General features: G+C 52.3%; 7 protein-coding genes across 8 annotated transcripts in view; 2 read left to right on the top strand and 5 right to left on the bottom strand.

Moving 5' to 3' along the window:
• The window catches only part of CNB00290 (expressed protein), a 1638-nt gene extending 1438 nt beyond the window's left edge, over positions 1-200 (bottom strand). Inside the window, exon 1 of the mRNA XM_568770.2 lies at positions 1-200. This exon is cut by the window's left edge and continues 1438 nt beyond it. Coding sequence (XP_568770.2) covers positions 1-143 — 143 coding nt within the window. The 5' untranslated portion in view covers positions 144-200.
• A 696-nt stretch (positions 201-896) lies between these two features.
• On the bottom strand, positions 897-2401 carry CNB00270 (nuclear pore protein seh1, putative). The gene is made up of 5 exons (XM_568769.2): positions 2344-2401; positions 2178-2290; positions 1249-2139; positions 1126-1189; positions 897-1072 (listed from the first exon to the last, which is right to left on the bottom strand). The coding sequence occupies exons 1-5, from the start codon at positions 2390-2392 to the stop codon at positions 990-992; spliced, it is 1200 nt and encodes a 399-aa protein (XP_568769.1). The 5' UTR covers positions 2393-2401; the 3' UTR covers positions 897-989.
• Positions 2402-2568: 167 nt separating this feature from the next.
• On the top strand, positions 2569-6592 carry CNB00260 (hypothetical protein). 2 transcript variants are annotated; one of them, XM_568767.2, is made up of 3 exons: positions 2569-2639; positions 2679-5382; positions 5446-6592. In XM_568767.2, exons 1-3 carry the CDS (start codon positions 2596-2598, stop codon positions 5458-5460), a joined length of 2763 nt encoding a protein of 920 aa, XP_568767.1. In that variant the 5' UTR covers positions 2569-2595; the 3' UTR covers positions 5461-6592. The 2 variants fall into 2 exon arrangements, with proteins under 2 accessions (XP_568767.1, XP_024512107.1); XM_024656428.1 differs by lacking the exon at positions 2569-2639 and having other exon boundaries at positions 2640-5382; positions 5446-5683; positions 5735-6592.
• On the bottom strand, positions 5813-6582 carry CNB00255 (hypothetical protein; the record flags this gene model as incomplete). The annotated part of the gene is made up of 4 exons (XM_024658732.1): positions 6449-6582; positions 6308-6398; positions 5956-6214; positions 5813-5882 (listed from the first exon to the last, which is right to left on the bottom strand). Exons 1-4 carry the CDS (start codon positions 6470-6472, stop codon positions 5813-5815), a joined length of 444 nt encoding a protein of 147 aa, XP_024514199.1. The 5' UTR covers positions 6473-6582.
• Positions 6593-6643: 51 nt separating the features above from the next.
• Positions 6644-8317, bottom strand: CNB00250 (tRNA (guanine-N7-)-methyltransferase, putative). Its single transcript, XM_568766.2, has 7 exons — positions 8154-8317; positions 8023-8081; positions 7760-7938; positions 7449-7627; positions 7265-7335; positions 7126-7199; positions 6644-7043 (listed from the first exon to the last, which is right to left on the bottom strand). The coding sequence occupies exons 1-7, from the start codon at positions 8277-8279 to the stop codon at positions 6841-6843; spliced, it is 891 nt and encodes a 296-aa protein (XP_568766.2). The 5' UTR covers positions 8280-8317; the 3' UTR covers positions 6644-6840.
• Positions 8318-8476: 159 nt separating this feature from the next.
• CNB00240 (hypothetical protein) lies at positions 8477-9863 on the top strand. Its single transcript, XM_024656427.1, has 3 exons — positions 8477-9461; positions 9523-9710; positions 9786-9863. Exons 1-2 carry the CDS (start codon positions 8499-8501, stop codon positions 9556-9558), a joined length of 999 nt encoding a protein of 332 aa, XP_024512106.1. The 5' UTR covers positions 8477-8498; the 3' UTR covers positions 9559-9710; positions 9786-9863.
• Positions 9826-12350, bottom strand: CNB00230 (expressed protein). The gene is made up of 11 exons (XM_024656426.1): positions 12130-12350; positions 11718-12046; positions 11608-11639; positions 11430-11554; positions 11216-11379; positions 11078-11161; positions 10842-11018; positions 10705-10788; positions 10365-10648; positions 10180-10282; positions 9826-10094 (listed from the first exon to the last, which is right to left on the bottom strand). The coding sequence occupies exons 2-11, from the start codon at positions 11954-11956 to the stop codon at positions 9896-9898; spliced, it is 1491 nt and encodes a 496-aa protein (XP_024512105.1). The 5' UTR covers positions 11957-12046; positions 12130-12350; the 3' UTR covers positions 9826-9895.
• Positions 12351-12529: the final 179 nt, after the last annotated feature.

Raw genomic sequence — 12529 nt, 5'->3', positions numbered from 1 at the left:
GAACGATACAGCTCTGGTGCGGAAGAATGGAAGAATGTGGAAGACGTCAGGAGGCAGGAGAACAGTGTCGAGGGGGGCAAATAAGAGCAGATAAGTTGCAGAATATCGGGGGTCTGGCCGACCTGGGTACTGGCTAAAGTCATGATTGGTGATCTGATTCGTACGAGGACTTTTGCAAGATGTACGTATGAATGATTAAAGTTGGGGGGTCGAGCGAGGAGATGGCAAATGATAACGCATGACATCACAGATAGTAGGTGAAAATAAATGCTCCGCGGCGGATCCTGGCCGCTTTTCGTTAAAAAAGGAACGACGGAAGGGGATGCGTGATTGATTGACCCTTCTTTCAGTCTATTCTATCGCCGATGATGGATGGGACCTGAACTGATTTCGCTGATGGATCGGACGGAATTGATTTACCAACAAGAGACAGCTTGTGGTTCCCGATACCCATGCCGATTTCACCAAAAATAATTAAAAATTGAATAGATAAGGCGAGAAGAAGAGGCATTTTATCTTTTTGCATGCCCGTTTGTCGATCGATAGCTATTGGGCTTCGTGTGAAGTAACTACGACACGCGTTGGGATACTCAGAGCAGTCGTTTAAAACAGCGAAAAGAGAACGAGTGAACAAAAACAAGTCGGTTGCGGTTTCTTGATGGGTTTGTATAACTCTTCTTCCCAAGGGGATATGTACAATGTGATAGGAAGTGCGACAAAAGCAGAAACAAGTGTGCGTGGGAGTAGCTCAGTTTTGGTTAGAGCAACCGATTGCAATTTTATATTTGTAATCATCGGTAGGTCGTGGGTTCGAATCCCACTTCCCACTTTTTTCCTTGTTTTTGTTTTTTTAGTAGTCGATCCAGTTTAGAACTTTTTGGCTATCGATTTGTTTTCAAGTATGCATGCATTTTTGTCTAGTCTGGCATTTGCTGATGCTATACATATTAAATAAAATGTAACTTTATCGCCTCTTGCTTCGAGGATTTTTAATGGCCATTCAAACCGTCTTCCAGGGGAGGTTCTTCCGCCGCCAACGATCCGAGGAGACTCCAGCTTCTTGCGTACGTAGCTAGCGCATCAGGGATGTTAGTTGTGGTCATGTCCGGGGATCAAAGAACGCACGTTTGTATATTCTGACGATACCTTCGTCGTCTGTTGTAGATAGCATTGTACCTGTTGCGTTCCACTGTGGGCCAAGCCAAAGGTTAGTTTCGAGTGGGACGGGAGAGAAAGGAGAGGACGTACATCCACCGTGCCGATCCTTGCTCCACCTTTTCCAAACTCGCCGGTACACTGCCCCCTCCACTCTTTGACCACTTCGCCGCCAGTGTCGTAATCGACTCTGCCCCGTTCGCCGGGGGGTTCGACTCGCCATATCCTGATGGTGCCGTCACGAGCGCCGGTGGCCAAGAGGTGGTAGTTTCTCCCGCAGTTGGGTGCCCATGCGAGGCATGTTAGTGGGGCGTACTGGGTGGGGCCGGAAGAGGTGGTGGAAGGAGTGGAGGAGGGAGTGAGGAGCAGGACGCATGATGGGGTAGGGGAGAGGGAGACGAGTTTGAGGGAAGGGGAGGTACCTGCAAAGACGGCGATGAGAGGACCCCACCATCGTTCTTTACACCAGCTGAGTCCCCATCCGCCCGTGGCCAGTTCAGATGTGTGCGGGTGATGGCTCGTGCCCCCACTGTCGCCCGCGGCACTGGCCATGGCAAGTGTCCCTGTGAGACCCGTGCCCGCGGCAGAGGAGGACGCTGTGCCGGTGCCGCCGTCGTCGCTGGGCGCGGAGGACGGGCCGGGAAGGGAAGGGACGTGGATCCTGACGACCTCTGACCAGTCGTTCAGGCTCGGGTCGAGCGAGGTGTGGACGCGCAGGTATCCGTCGGTGGCGATGCTGGCCACACGCAGGCCGTGGGCGGGGTCCGGGGGGCCGAATTGGACGGAGCGGATGGCGCCGGTGGGGCCGGTGAGGATACCGCGCTCGAGCCATGCGCGCGAGGTGGAGGCGGCGGGGGCGGTGGCGGACGTGGAAAAGGAGGGTTCTTCCCAGATACGGATTGTGCGGTCGTGGGAGCACGAGGCGAGGAGGGAGCCGTGGATCGGGTGCGAGAAGGAGAGGTGGAGGATGGGCGCGTCGTGGGCCTTTGCGGTAAGCCGGCGCCGGCGGTCTGTGCACTCACCTTCCAGTTGGCGTCCTCGGCCCATTTACCGTGCTCGTCTTTCCGAAAGACCTTTATGCGCTGGTCGGCGGAACATGTTGCGAGGCGTTCGCCGTAGTAGTCGTACGTGAGGTCTGCAGGCGGAGTGAGCTGCGCCGGGGACAGGCGACGGGGCGACGGGACGTACGGGTGACGAGGTCTGCGTGCGCGGGGGCGAGCAGGTCGGTCTGCAGCATCGTGCAGTTGTGTCGGTGTATCATCTCTAACGGACTGTTTACGAGCATGCATCATGCAGGCGGGCACCGCCGGGTAGCAATTACGTAAGCGGGACTATACCAATCCCGCGACGTGGCGGGTGTCTGCATCTGTCTCCATCTCTGCGCGCCCCAGCAGCTCCCTCCGCCCCCCAGCAGCTCCCTCCGCCGTCCCCGCGTATCCAATGTCCCAACCGATCATGCTCCCCCAGGGCTGGGAAGCCAGATGGTACGCCGCCCCCCGCCCGCCCGCGCTGACGTAACGCAGGGATCCCCAGGCGAACGCCTACATCTATGTCGACCAGAGCACAGGCAGGTCCCAGTGGGAGGTCCCCCTCAACCCCACCTTCCCCACCTCCCCCACCCCGCACGCCCCCCCCCAGCGCCACGGCCGCCGGGCCTACCCCTCCGCCATGTACGCCCACGCCTACGACACGCCCGCCCCGCACGTCGGCCCCCCCCAGCCGGTCGCGGGCTACGCCGAGCAGGGCACACCGCAGTTCATCACCCCCGGCTTCGAGGGCCAGCAGCCCGTGCAGCAGCCGCCGTACGCCGCTGTGGACCACGTCGCCGGCCAGTTCCAGCAGATGAACATTGCTCCCGGCGCCGCGCCCGTCGCTGGCGCGGCTGCCGGTGCGTACCAGGGCGCGGGCTATGCCGAGAAGCAGCTGCACTCGACAAAGACCAAGACGGTCAACCTGATAGGTCTCCAGCCGGACGTCGCCGCGCTCGACAACCCGCCTCCGCCTGCCCTCCTCCCCGCCAACGCGAGCGTCACGTCGTCCGCCCACTCCCAGCCGGATCCGTCGTACCAGCGCTGCACCCTCAACGCCATGCCCACCACGCAGTCTTTGCTGAACAAGTCCAAGCTGCCGCTTGCGCTCGTCATGGCGCCTTACCGATCCATTCGCGAGACGGACAATGATCCCGATGTGCCGGTGGTCGAGGACGGCGTGATTGCGCGATGCAGGCGGTGCAGGGCGTACATCAACCCGTTTGTCACGTTTATCGAAGGCGGGAACAGGTGGAAGTGCTGCATGTGTGGTCTGAGCAACGAAGTGCCGCAGCTGTTTGACTGGGACCAGCGTGCAGAGAAGCCGGCGGACAGGTGGGCGCGCAAGGAACTGAATCACGCCGTCGTCGAATTCGTCGCGCCGACAGAGTACATGGTCCGGCCGCCTCAGCCGCCCGTATATGCCTTTGTCATTGACGTTTCATCCGCTGCGATCCAAAGCGGCATGGTCGCCGTCGCCGCGCGCACCATTCTCGAATCACTCGACTCGTTGCCGAATGCCGATAACCGCACAAAGGTCGCCATCATCGCCGTCTCCACCAGCCTCCATTTCTTCTCCTTGCCCGCCGACGCGACCGAAGCCGGCATGCTCGTCGTCCCCGACCTGACAGACGTCTTCCTCCCGAAACCCGTCGACTTGCTCGTCAACCTGACCGAATCTCGCCCCGCTATCGAATCCCTGCTTGCCAAGCTGTCAGACATGTTCCAAGACTCGCACACCGTCGGTTCCGCGCTCGGCTCGGGTTTGCAGGCCGCCCACCAGCTTATTGGGAAGATTGGCGGTAAGATTATCGCGCTGGGCGCTTCCCTCCCGACCATTGGCGAGGGTGTGCTCAAGGCGCGAGATGATCCCAAGCTGCTCGGTACATCGAAAGAATCTCAGCTCCTCAATGCCGGCAACAACTGGTACAAGACGTTTGCGATCGAGTGTTCCAAGAACCAAGTCTCGGTCGACATGTTCCTGTTCAGCGGGACGTACACCGATGTCGCCACACTGGGTTGTCTGCCCCGATACACTGCCGGCCAGACCTATCTCTACCCAGGCTTCAACGCCTCGAGGAGCGAGGATGCGATCAAGTTTGCGACCGAGTTTGGTAAAGTGCTGGCGATGCCCATCGGTCTCGAGGCGGTGATCAGGGTCCGTGCGTCGAGGGGGATCCGCATGTCTGCCTTCCACGGCAATTTCTTCATCCGATCGACCGACCTGCTCGCGCTGCCCGTCGTACCGCAAGACCAAAACTATGTGATCGAGCTCCAGATCGAGGATGATATCAAGGGCTCATTCGTCGTCATCCAAACCGCTGTTTTGCATACCACATGCTATGGCGAACGACGGATCAGGGTGATCACCCAGGCGATGCCGACGACGGACAGTATCGCCGAGCTGTACACCTCGGCGGACCAGATCGCGCTCGCGACCTACCTCGCCAACAAGGCTGTGGAGAGAAGCATGTCACACAGCCTGGACGATGCGCGGAACCACGTCACAAACAGGCTGGGAGAAATGTTGACGGTGTACAAGAACCAGGTGACCTCTGCCGCCGGCGGCGCCTCCGCCCAGCTCGCCGTGCCTGAAAACCTGTTGCTCCTCCCCCTGCTGTGTTGCGCGCTGACAAAGCACGTCGGACTGCGTGAAGGCGCCTCGATCCCTCCAGACTTGCGGGCCTATGCCCAATGTCTGCTCACCACGCTTCCCTGCCAGACGCTGATTCCGTATATCCACCCGAGGTTTTACTCTCTCCATAATATGCCGCCCGAGGCCGGTACGATTGGCGGCGATGACGGGGCGATGATATTGCCCCCGGCGCTGAACCTCACGTCGGAGAAACTCGAGCGCCACGGTTTATTCTTAATCGAGGATGGACAAAACATCTTCCTCTGGGTCGGGCACGACGCCGTCCCGCGCTTGATCCAAGACGTCTTTGACCTCGCGTCATACCACGAACTACAGGGCGGGAAATATACCCTCCCGAGACTGGATAACCCCTTCTCGGAGAGGGTGTGTAATGTGGTGGATAAGACGAGGGAGATGAGGAGGGGAGTGTATAGGCCGCAGTTGTATGTGGTGAAGAGTGATGCCGAGCCGGCGTTGAGGAGCTGGGCGTTGAGTTTGTTGGTGGAAGATCGGATGGATAGGATGTCGAGTTATGCGCAGTATTTGACGACTGTGAAAAGCAAGGTGGGTGGTTTTTTTTTTTTTTTCTTTTTCTGGGAAAAAAGCTGATGCGTGTGTGTGGTTTAGGTGAATGGCAGTTAGAGTCAACCGTGTTTAGATGGATGACTGGTGTTTGGGGCTTGGGATCGAGGTCTAGGTTTAGGTTTGGGATTGGGGGATTGGGATTGGGATTGGGATTGGGGATTGGAGTACGCCACAAGAGCATGAGGATGGGGAAATGATAGTGGTGAAACGGGGCGTGATGGAAAAGCCAGATGTGCATGGTTTAATCAATTGGTAGTGATAAAAAACAGAAAAGGGGAGCGTATGTGAATCGATTTTGAGAATAAAAAGAGGTTGACTGTCAAGCCCCTAGCAAGTGTCTTCTCCAATTGAAATGATTTCTCTATATATGAAAAAAAGTACATGATACACCCCGCATTCTCATCAAATATCATCTGGCATGCGGTGGCTGTCTACTGTTAAGGAAATACAATGAGCTTATCCACGCTTGACTTGGATCCTACCAATTCCTTGATAATCAGTAAAAAAGGGGGTGTGAAAAGGTTGAGGCAACGGGCGATAACGAAAACTCACCCCCCGCCAAGAATCTCGACCAATATATTCCTCACTATCCGCCTCACAGCCTCTTCGCTCGCTGGATCCCATTCTTTGGATGTGGAGACGCTAATCCTTGTCGTCGTCGTTTCTGATTCTCTCTGTCCTTCTGCTTCTTCTTTGTGATTTGTTGTATGGGGTTCTTTTGAGGATGGTGGAGAGGAATGGGGAGCGGGAGCAGGGAGAGGGATAGATTCGTTCAGTTCGGTAATGATCTTGAGGCTTATAGGCCATGCTTCTTTTGTTTCTCGTGAGCTTTTTTCTCTAGCTCAAGGAAGATACAGGACATGACGCGACACGACGCGACGCGAGACAAGGAGGAGGGACGTACCCAAGGTACTCTCAAAGTGCATGAAAGTAAGGTCTTCGACCATCTCGAATTGAGAGTCGGTGAGCAAGTGGGGGATGACGAGTTGGATTGTCTGCCAAGGAGGCCATCAACCATGGTCAAAGATTAATAGAGAGGACGTACATGAGGTGGTCTGGGGTATGGCATTGTCTCTCTTCAGGCAGTTTGCAGGGTTGGGCTGAAGAGTAATAGGGTTATATAAGTTGTCAGTAGATACAAGTACGAGGAGAGAAATGTATATAAAAGGTGTATGCGGGAATAATGGAGTACTTATACAGGCGGGGGGTCCTTTGGGGTGATGACTCGTGGATTTCTTTGATTTCTTTGTTCATGAGGGACAATGGAATACCGCATACCCGACCCGCAGAGTTTATGTATTTCTGAAAATGCACAAAAAAAACCATAACCCATGCTAGAAAAGACACACTCGAACCAAAACAAAAAAGAACCGTTTGTTACTCTCTTTTGAATCCCCCGATCTCTAACCCAATCCAATCCTCATTCTAATCCTCATTCTAATCCTCATCCTCCTCTTTCGGATCCTCCTTCCTCCTGAAACAAGCTACCCATTTATCGCCCTTATTTCTCTCAACTTTTTGTCCTTCCTCTGTCGCTGTACGCGCCGCTTCCAGGATGGGGTCGTCCGACAGAGTTTCGGTGGGGATGTATTCGAAGAGAGGGTGCGCGTGGAGGTGGTGGGCCATCCATTCGTGGAGGTCTGGTTTTGTAAGCGGGGAGTGAAGGGAAACGTTAGTAGATGAATAAAGGGCAAAGGGGGAGGGAGATGGAAGAGATCGAACCTTTGACGTCGGTGACGGTGTACAAAATCCCACCGGGTCGAAGGACGTATGCGTATTCTGCTAATAAAGCGGGGCTGTAGATTTAGTCTTGTTAATACTCATATATCCAACTTGCAGAGTTTTTGAGAAGATTACATACGTGATGATCCTAGCCTTGTGTTTGCGGTTCTTGAAATGAGGATCCGGGAAGAGGAAAAATATCTTTTCAAGCTACGATCGAGTTCCATATCAGCTTCCTTCAAAACTAGCTCTCCCCCCCACCCCCTTCCCAGCGCATCCCAGCCGATATCTCCCATACCCAAGAAGAAGAAATAGACACATACCTGTCCCTTTGCGAAGAAATTAGGCATGTGCTTCATACTATTCGCCTTGATCACAGATACGTTCTGGTATCCTCCCGGTTTGGTGTCGACCGAATCGGCGGGTAAGAGCGATTGGGCTTGACGGGTAGCGGCGATACGGTCGGTCACGTACTTGGTGACGGATGTTCTAATCTCCATACCTATTTAAAAGGAATAACCCAAAGAAAAGTGGAGGAATGGAAAAAGGGGACGGGAGAGGGGAGACCAGAGAGAGGTGTAGAGGGTGAGCTTAAAGGACCGAGTATTCATGGAAAAGCGTCGTGTGGACGTACCGAGCATGAGCTTTTCGGGGAAAAGGGGAGCAAGCGCCATTAACAATCCACCAAACCCACATCCAACGTCCGCCCATTCAACCTTTTTCTCGCCCTGGGTGATGGTTCCATCCTCGTTAGGTTGGGAAAAGTATGCAGGGTAGTGTGTTGACCAGTCCATCAATTCTGGCCTTTTGGGACTATTTTTATTTTCATAGGGAGAAAAGGAAAAAAGGCATGAGCGTAAGTCGTGACTTTTGTTTGGTAGAGAAGAGTGAACGTACTAGTCGAGCTCATGGTCGATGAACACGTTGGCATGTGCTCTTTGCCGGTAGAATCGTTTCTACAGACCCCATCAGAATTCTGCGCATACAAAAAGGCAGAAGCCGGACGAATAGATGGTTTGACCACTCACTTGAGGAACTTTGAGCAATTGCACTTCACCGGCGGTAAGTGCAGGGGCAGGGGAAACGGATACACCTGGCGAAGCGGTTGAGGGCCCTGCTTCCATTTCTGATTCTTCCCTTGTTCGTTTCGACATGAGGAGATGGAACTTGGACTTGGTCGTTGTCGTATTTTTGTTCGTGGCTTCTCAATCGAAAACATCAGCCCCGCCCAAAAATCTCGTTGGGTGTTAATTACGAATAATTAACCTAATTACGCCGGGTTAAGTATGGAGCGAAACGGAGAGAACGGTTCGTCGAGTTTTCCCTTTTGCTGCCTTTTTCCATCGCATTTCCACATCGCCCACCCGCCCAGGATGCTCGTTCGCCGTCTCTACTCCTCGGCATCTTCACATCCCGCCCCTTCCGCCCTCGCGCACATCCCCGCGCCCAGACCACACACAAGGGGCAGGATCAGGCCTCGACTCGCGCTGCCCAAAGCTAAAAAGCAGGCAAGCACCACCGCCGCCAGTGCCAGTCTCGCGAAACCTCTTCGTCCCGTTGACGCTGCTGGCAAGGGGCGTAAACCGCGATACTCCTCTACCTACCCCCATTCCGAAACCGCTCACACCCACGCTCAAGCGTCTAGCTACCCTACCGTCCCCGAACCTCCTTCGTCCTCCATCCCCCGTACTCCCCGTCTTCACTTTACCCACCCCGTCCCCGCTTTGAACCATACCAACGAATTCCGACCCATTTACCTCTACCCTGAGCAATTCAAGCTGTACCATGCGTTCACCCACCCTGCCCATCCTTTGCCGCTTCACCTCGGTACGAAGATTTACACATCCCCGACTTTTACTTCTCGGCCGGACGGGACTGGGGACGATCTGTTCGCAGAACCCGTGATGAAGACCCCGTCTTCCACTGTCGAGGGTGAGGGAGTGAACGCTCTAACTGAGCACCTGAGGGTAGTCAGCTCCCAGCCTATCCTTCTCAATAACGCAGAGATGGAGCACCAGCTCTTCGGAACGCCCGAGATGGAATTCTCAAGCATCTCTGCGCTGCTTGAGAACAAGTCTGCTTCGCTCAAGGCGCGGAATGAGCAAGAATGGCGAGAAGTTTTGGCCATGATGGAGCATAAGGGTGAATCTCTGGCCGTTGAGAAGGACAATGTGCAAGCCGGGGGAAGCAAGGATGCGGATTTAAATCAAGTTGTTAGTGAACTTGCCGGTGTTCTGGCTAGACTTGAGACGGATGAGAAAAACGTGAGTATGGATAGTGTGAAGAGGAAGAGGAGAAAGAAGATTTCAAAGCACAAGCACAAGAAGAGGAGAAAGGTATGTTTTGGTCTTTGCGCTCAGATTTCATTTTAATACTGTACTAACGAGAATGATTTAGGCAACTAGGGCGTTGAGAAAGAGGTTGGGTAAATAGATGGTTTGCATGGGAATGGCGAATGGAAGCATGAGAGGAACATGGAAGGAAGGAGAGGGAGAGGATGCATACTTATCACACGCCTTGCGAAATGGAACTGAATAATAACAATGTCAGGAGTTTTGATTACAAGGTTGGCTGGCAGCTTGACGGTATGCTGATTTCATGGGATATCTTACAACGAGATGGTGAATAGTATCGCTGATATTCGATACTTACTGGCCTAGCCAGAACAAGTCGTTCGATTAAACCAATTCACATAAAACTCTACAAACGATGATGAACAACTTTTATGACTTCTTAACAACCTGTGTATTTGTATAAAAAGACTTGACCTTTAATGGGCCGGAGAAACGAACACCGAGACATCTTCCTCCTTCTCTCCTGTGTCTTCTTTTTCCTTCATATCCTGTGCTGCTACTCCTTGCTGCTGTTCCTCCTCCATCAGTTCGTCGGCAGGGATCTTGTCCGGAGTAGTGTTGACAAGTAAGAGCATAGGGATGAGCGCAGCAGCCATAAGACCGAATGTTACACAACTATTGACACCCCCCCCAAAAAAAAACTATCAGTTGATATTCAAGAAACAAAAGGCATGACAAAAGGTTGAAAAACCACACGTACACGCCAATGAGAGGGCTTGTAGAAATCTGGGTGTTCATGCCGAAAGAGATAGCTTGGCCGATCGCTTCGAGACACCTGAAAAGAGAGCCATTACGAACGTTGGCTACATGGAGCAACGCAAATAATGATCAATTCAGTTTCTGTTCCAGTTGTGGAGATAGGACACAAAGTGAAAAGACACTTACACTGAGCATCTTTAGCAAATGACGAGATAAGCCAGTACATGTAACTCTGAGAAAGAGGTCCGGTTGTTTGCACAAAGAAGTAAGGAAGGAATGCAGAAGGATAGAGGGAGTCGTTCCAGTCGATGGCTCCGGGGTTATTGCGGTTGAATCTGACTTGCATGATGATGGTCCAGATGTAGACGGCGGTGTTCAAGATGATGACAGTAAACAGACCGAGCTGAGCACGGCGTCGTTGGCTGAGACCCTTGATATCGAGGATAAAACCAAGGCCGAAACAGCCAATACTGATAGCAAGAAAGAGTGGTCAGCTATGGGCTTTACCTCGAGCGTGTAGACTTACATGCAGAAGAACGGAGAGACAAGGGATGATAAGGCTCGAGCTCGAGTGGAAAAGTAAGTGGCAAGGTAAGTAGACCATGTACCACTATGGAAGCATTAGTCTGCGCCCTCTTTGATGGGGCTGATGACTCGACTCACCTGTAGAAGAATGACCAAATAGCCCAGATAGCCGAGAGCAAGACGAGCTTAGATGTCATGGTGGTCAAGATTTGCCTGAACTCTTGCTTTGTTGAAAGAGGCTTGGACACTCTGATTCGAGTACCATCCGATCGTACGACGTTATGGAGCGGGGAGATCAGGAAGGCAAAGGGGAAGCTGTCAGGGAAATAATGAATATGAAAATCAAGGTAAAAATGGGCAAATTTGGTACGTACGCCAAGCTTTCGATGATTAAAAACGCAATGTATGTATCTGGAGTAACTCCGCCGTCTACGCCAGCTGTGTGGTTTTTTGAAAGACTATTACCCATAGTATGTCAGCATCAAATGCAGCAGACATCATGTATGACTTACTTGATAGCTCCTCCAATTAGCTGACCGAGATTACGAGAGACAATCCACAGAGCGAGGTATTTTCCACGAGCACCAGTAGGAGAGATAGACATGATTGTACCTGCTTCCGCTACATACCAACAACCTGTTCCGATACCGCTGACGAAAGCACCGAAGATGAGAAACTATCATGGTCATGAGTGATTGTTCTTGAAAGGAAGAGAAATATACTTACCCATTGTGTGCCGAATTTGCTGTTGCAATAATATGAAGCTCCTTGAATGGGAAAAGACATGGCGCCCAGTACGAGAGACCATTTTGTACCAAGCTTGTTCACAAGAGGACCTCCCAGGAAACATGCTGATGAAATGCGTCAGTGAGGCTCAAGAAATGGTAACTAATGATAAACTCACTTATGGCCAAGAATGCATAGTTGATGGCGTTACTATAAAGAGAGGAAGAGGGTTTGGGTTAGTTCTCGTCTTCATGTATTGTACACGGGTGTCAACAAATAACCACTCACGCGATATTAGAAGTTTGGGGACTTGCCAACCCACCACCACCTAATCCTGAGATAGCATCTGACATGGCTGGTCCGCAGAATGCCTGAACGCTCATGAGCAACATCTGCGTCAAACTGTGGTTATGGATTCTCTTCCATAAGGGGACCTCCTTCTTGTACGCATCCCAGTCAACCGCCTGATTAGAAGCATCGAAGTGGGTCTGAGGCAATTCCTCTTTAGGAGTATCGGCCTTTGACATAATGGAGGGTCGTGCTAGATCGAGATGGAGTTGTGGAGAGTTTGATATACGGACCGAAGTTGATGGATTGGTCAGGTGTATCGTTATTGACTGTGGAGAATGTTTTAGAATGTTTTAGTGGATGCTGCTGGAGATGGGGTATCGACTGAAAGCAAAAGCCCTTTAACACTTACAGTTTATATATTCTCCTATGAGTGCGATATATCATGTTTGCCGCTTTATCCGTTAACATACGTACCGCCTATCTAGGTGAATGCGCAATTCACCAGATAACAATCCGTTTTTACGGTCTTGGGCGAGAGATCACGGGGTCATGAGCTATTGAAAACCAGCAATAAGCTGAGCAAGGAGTCCGACAACACGGAATCGGGCCATTATACTGATAGATGCCGGAGACGTGGATGAAGAGATGCAAAGGAAAGCCATTGGACGAGACCAGCATTTATCTCGGATTTCGAAACCCGAACGCCTGGAATATGACCGAGACCTATTTTACGCGATATCAATTCACGCTAATTGGTGCTTAAAATACCGATATCGCGGACTACTTTTGACACATGTTCTTCTGCCTTG

The sequence above is a fragment of the Cryptococcus neoformans genome (assembly GCF_000091045.1).
Source record: "Cryptococcus neoformans var. neoformans JEC21 chromosome 2 sequence".
NCBI lineage: Eukaryota > Fungi > Basidiomycota > Tremellomycetes > Tremellales > Cryptococcaceae > Cryptococcus > Cryptococcus deneoformans.
Note: the sequence above shows the minus strand (reverse complement) of the source record. Positions and strands in the feature narration are given on the sequence as shown.